The 5,587-nt window shown below is 40.3% G+C and overlaps 1 protein-coding gene across 1 annotated transcript; it reads right to left on the bottom strand.

The window, feature by feature from the left end:
* Positions 1–896: 896 nt before the first annotated feature.
* On the bottom strand, positions 897–4,924 carry LOC138589252 (complement C1q-like protein 2). Its single transcript, XM_069659456.1, has 4 exons — positions 4,789–4,924; positions 1,607–1,690; positions 1,304–1,435; positions 897–1,180 (listed from the first exon to the last, which is right to left on the bottom strand). Exons 1-4 carry the CDS (start codon positions 4,922–4,924, stop codon positions 897–899), a joined length of 636 nt encoding a protein of 211 aa, XP_069515557.1.
* Positions 4,925–5,587: the final 663 nt, after the last annotated feature.

Genomic DNA, 5,587 nt, shown 5'->3' with positions numbered 1-5,587 from the left:
CCAAAAGTACGTTTGAAAAAGATTTATTAATGAAAAGAATCAAGTCATTATAACGTGCACAAACTATACTAAAAGTAATAACAGCGATCAAAAGAAATGCGATCAACAAAAAGGACAGCGACCGAACTCGCCCTCTTTCCCTCCCACACAGGTGAAAAGATGAATTTATTAACTATGATTATCACCGCCCATATCCATTGCGACCCAAATCTCCATAATCCTTGCGATAATTTAAGAATAATAAATAACAAAATCCCGAACACAAATGAATAAGAATACCAAAATATACCATAAAAACTTAATATAATAAAAATTGACTTATTTCAGAATTAACTCATTTATGGCTCCTACAGTTTGCTTGATTTTAGGTTTAACTGTTGTTTAACCTTTTGGCAAATGTTAAAGAATAGTGCAAAGAGAGCTTAGTTACACAATGACATGTTCCTGCTTTTATTCAAATTGAAGACAACACAATAATAATATATTACATTAAATATGCACACATTATTGTTACTGTGAAGCTTTGTCCTCCATTCTTCATAAACTGTATAAATAATTGTAATTTGCAGGTACTAAACCTGTTCTCTGTTATGTCAAGGTAGTCTGATAGTAACATTTCTACAAGTATCTCTTCAATTTCTGCACTTCATCAATCAAATGTTACACAAAATTTCCTCTTTGTCTAAATTTGTGGAATCTGATACAAATCCAGAGAGAGATGTAGATAAAGAAAAATACAAAACCATTTCTTATTAAAAACATGTTTTTGTTCACTTTGTTGTCGACTTTTTTTATTTAAAGAAAAATGACATAATACTTTACAACAAGTACTGACACACTGCTGCAGTGCGGCACGGTTATTAGGCAGATGAAAAAGATGAGGGACCATTTCTGTCTTACATGGTGAAAAGCAGATGACCACTGAAGGCGCTATGGTGATTTCCATCATCATATATCCTTGTGTTAACCCACAGACGCAAAAACACAACATCTCCAACCTCTAGAAGCAGTGTGACGCCTTTAGCAGAGCTTCCATAGCCGGATTGCTGATGCTCATAGGTAATAAAAATGTGCTGTCCATTCTTCATCAACCCAGCACCTGTTGGATGTGAAGCACTTCCATGTGCACCTATGTAGAACTCAAAGTGGTAGGCTCCTCTCACTGGGGCAATGAAAAAACCTGTGGGACATTTTTTGTGAATGAATTTCAAAGGAGAATTGTATTTTGCAACATCTGTCAACCAGGATGAACTTCACACAGCCCAAAAGTCTAATTGATTATTCTTTTTATAAATTGAAGTACCTGTGTTTGGGTTGTAGGCATTCCCAATGTTTGTCACGACGTATCTGAAGACCAGAGGAGTGTATGTGTTAAACGGTCCCACAGTCCCTGAGCCTGAAGCCAACAGAGACGCTGAGAAAGCCACCTGTTTGACTGAGAGGGAGAGCAATGTCATTGTTCTAAAGTAACTGTGGCTGCAGCAATGTGGCCAACATTTTCTGTATTTTTGAGCTATCCAACATTTAAGATGCATTTTTGTACTATGCACATTTCAAGAATGTATCTAATCAAACATTTAATTTATAGTTTACATTTGAGTTTTACCTTCTCCATCTCTCTTCAGAGCCTCCACCTGGTTTTCTGTGACATTTGTCCTGCCTTTCACGCTGATCAGCTCTGCTGTTTGTGCTGGAAAAAAAGTGTCATTAAAACATATTTGATGGATATTTTATGGATACAAATAAGTTAGACAGGGTTTATTGTCCTTGTGTTATTTAGGTTTGTCGTACAATATTATGAGACACTGTCATTAGACATTATTTGAGCCCCAATGTTCTCTACAAAATACCTTGAAGTAGTTGCTTCATCTTGTCCAGCTCAGTCTTCTGTAAGTCCAGTTCTCTCAGTTTAGCGGCTTGTGCTATAAAAGAGAAATAAATGCCTTCATGTTTTTATTTTACTACACGATCAACTACCTTGGAAATTGTTCCACTATAGCTGAGATACAGGAGATACTCTTTAATTCAACAAACAACACAAAACCCACTGTGGATTGTTATGTTACTCTTTAAGCCTTGTTAGCTGCATGACTCTAGGTGTAGCATGACTCTACTGTACCTTCATTCTCTCTCTGCATGTGCATCATCTCCACCCTCTGTTCAGCCAACGAGACGCTCATCTCTCTGAGCAAAGCATGGAGGTCTTGTGCACACGTCTGCTGGTGGTTAGACGCATTTGTTGGTTCTCTTCTCTGGGGCTCAGTTTGCTCTCCAAGTGGAATAATTTCGTTGTCAGACTCTTTTTGAAGCCGAACCATGGAGGGAGAGCATATCAGCAGCAACAGTAGGAAACTCCTTGTCATCTCCATTCTCAAAGTGGCAGTCTATCAGTCTATGCAGTTCTTCTCTGTAGTTTCTCTGTTAATCCCAGCCTTAAATAGTGTCTTATGCTGATCAATCATTACCAGAAATGGCCTTTTTAAAAGAGACACGTGCAGGAGATCCAGTTGATAACACTCATAATTAGAGTAGGTCATCTAGAAAACCACACTGATAATGACACAACACAAACATGAATGATGTGTCCGTACCTGTGTGTTGGAAATTAGCTCCAAACCCTTTAATATTCAGTTATCCAAAATTCAAAGTGCATTTTATTATATTTGCCCAATCATGTGTATGTCCTATTGTGTGTGTCTGATTTTAGGAGTGGCTATTGCATTTTAATAACTACAATGTAGATTATGAGAAATTAAAATGAATGATTCAAGTCACCTTTTAAGTGATAACAAACACAGGTTCAAAGACAGTCTTGATCGGTGCAACTGTCACCCTCACTTAAATATTAAGAGTGCAAACATTGAACAACATGCTGTAAAATACAAGTCGAGGAAGTCATGAACAAACATCATCACTACCTGTTCAAACTTTAATATCATTGTCATTTAGAGTGACCTCCTTCTGATTGTTTATTGGCTGATAGGAGCCCAGACGTACCACAAACTCAAGTAGATAAGTTATGATGAAAACAATTCAACACACAAATGCAGCACAATGTGACTATTGAAGAGCAACAACACAAAGTTACACACACAGTGTGTTGCCTCAGCCTCATTTTTCCTGGACTGACATGAACAAGTCTCCTAAAAGCAAAGACAAGTGTTAAATCATAAAGTCACAGTTTGACTGAATGTAGTTTCTCAGCTGAACCTGCATCACAGTAACTGTGCTTAAGAACATTATCGGTATTTAACATCAAAGTAAAAGTGTGAGTCAGATGTTATTGTGTCTATAATCTCATTAATCCGATCCACTTAGTCAGTATAAATCACTGCATGTTTCTCAATGTGTAAAAAATAAAATGAAACAAAAAACTGAAGTGTTTGTGTAGCGACTGAAACAAACTTTAATGTCGCTTAGAGGCTGAGGTTGAGCCTGGATGATCTGTGACGCGCTAACAAAAGATCCGCTGAGATCCAAAAGTACGTTTGAAAAAGATTTATTAATGAAAAGAATCAAATCATGGTAACGTGCACAAACTATACTTAAAGTAATAACAGCGATCAAATGAATGATGATCTAGGCAGCTGCTCTTTGTTTTAATGCGGGCCTGGTGCACAAATCCTCTTTTGTCTGGAAATATTTGAAGGACTCTCCCCATGACCCAGGAATTTCGAGGTGCTGTGTTGTCCATTATAATCACTATATCTCCAGGGATGAGGTTGCGCTTTACTCCTGTCCATCTTTGGCGCTCCTGCAGTTGAGGTAAGCATTCCTTTACCCGTCTCTTCCAGAACAAATCTGACATATACTGCACCTGCTTCCATCGCCTGCGAGCATACAGATCTGTTGCTTGGCAGTCACCTGGTGGCAAAGATGGTAAGGTTTTCAAAAGTAACAGGTGGTTTGGGGTCAGTGCCTCCAAGTCATTAGGATCTGTGGATGCTTTGGTAATTGGCCTGCTCTTGATGATGGCTTTCACTTCACAAAGAATTGTATGAAGGCCCTCTTCGTCCAGGTTTTGCACATTCAAAGTGGAGATGGGAACGTTCCTGACTGATCTTATTAGCCTTTCCCAAGGTCCTCCATGACGCGAGCCAGTTGGATTGTTAAAAGTCCACTTAATTCCCCTTTGAAGGAGTACATCGTTAATCTGGGACTGATTCCATTGCTCAATGGCTGTTTTCAACTCACGGTCTGCTCCTATGAAGTTCGTCCCATTATCAGGCCGCAGCTCCAGAACTTGACCACATCTTGCAACAAAACGTCTGAGTGCATTTATTAAGGAGTCTGTGTCTAGTGAAGGTGCCACTTTGATGTGGATTGCTCTTATGGCCAGGCAAGTAAAAATGACACAGTAGCTCTTTACAATGCTTCTTCGACTCTTCACTTCAAATGGTCCAAAATAGTGTACTCCGACTCGAGTAAAAGGTGGTTCGTCTGGGGTAACCCTTTCAGAAGGTTAGTCTGCCATCTGCTGGGACACTGGCTGAGCATTCAATCTTCGACATATGACACACTTGGATAAAACTCTCCTTATGACTGTAGTGGCACCTGTGATCCAGTACCTCTCCCTTAGTTTGGACAACATGTGGTTACGGCCACCGTGTCCCACTTCCTGATGAATATGCCGAAGAATTAGGTCTGAGATGTGGAAATCCTTAGCCAGAATTATGGGATGTTTAGCCTCGGCAGGCATAGAAGACCTGCTCAGCCGACCACCAACTCTCAGGACATCACCATCAACCAAGGGGCAGAGTTTATAGATGTAGCTACAACCCTTCACACTTTTGCCTTTCTGCAACCTGGAGAGCTCCTCTGGAAACTGCTTCCTTTTGCAGAACTTGATGATTTCCAGTTCAGCTTTCTCCATCTCCTTTACTGATAGGCAACTTGGAACTGTCTCCTTCTTGAAGGCATCCATATCTTTCTTCAATGACAGTTCCTTTGTGTAACATCCAAGTTGGACTGTGCGAATGTCATGCTTAACTTTCTCCTCTTCAGGCAACATGACAAGAGCCAGCTCTTAAACCTCAAGACCCAAGCAACAGACTTTCTCAGATCAGTCCAAGAAGAGAAATAATGGAACATGCCAGTCACAGCATCTGTCTTTTCTCCGGCCTGTACAGCATTCACTGCAACAGCTTTCTTGACCTCAGGGTCATCTAATGAGAGTTGATGAACATCCCCAGGATTGACAGGCCACTCACTCTCCGGTTGAAGGAGAAAGTGTGGACCTGACACCCATGTCAAGTTCTTCAAAAATTCATCAACTATCAAACCTCTAGAGGCCAAATCAGCTGGGTTGCTTGCAGAATTGACATACCTCCACTGTGGGGGTTGTAAAGCCTTGAGGATTTCTGAAACACGGTTGGCAACGAAGACTCTAAACCTGGAAGTCTCATTCCTGATGTATCTTAGGACTGATTCACTGTCTGTCCAAAACACAGATTCTTGGAGATCCAAGTGTAGCTCTTTCCTCCACATAACATCAATGTGACTTGCCATGGTGGCAGCGACAAGCTCCATTCGGGGAATGGTGACAGACTTCAAAGGAGCTACTCTCGCCTTTCCCATAACAAAAGCA

This window comes from Semicossyphus pulcher, unplaced genomic scaffold, assembly GCF_022749685.1.
Source record: "Semicossyphus pulcher isolate SPU_LCO1_2020_fin unplaced genomic scaffold, fSemPul1.0.p SCAF_13, whole genome shotgun sequence".
Classification (NCBI taxonomy): Eukaryota; Metazoa; Chordata; class Actinopteri; order Labriformes; family Labridae; genus Semicossyphus; species Semicossyphus pulcher.
Note: the sequence above shows the minus strand (reverse complement) of the source record. Positions and strands in the feature narration are given on the sequence as shown.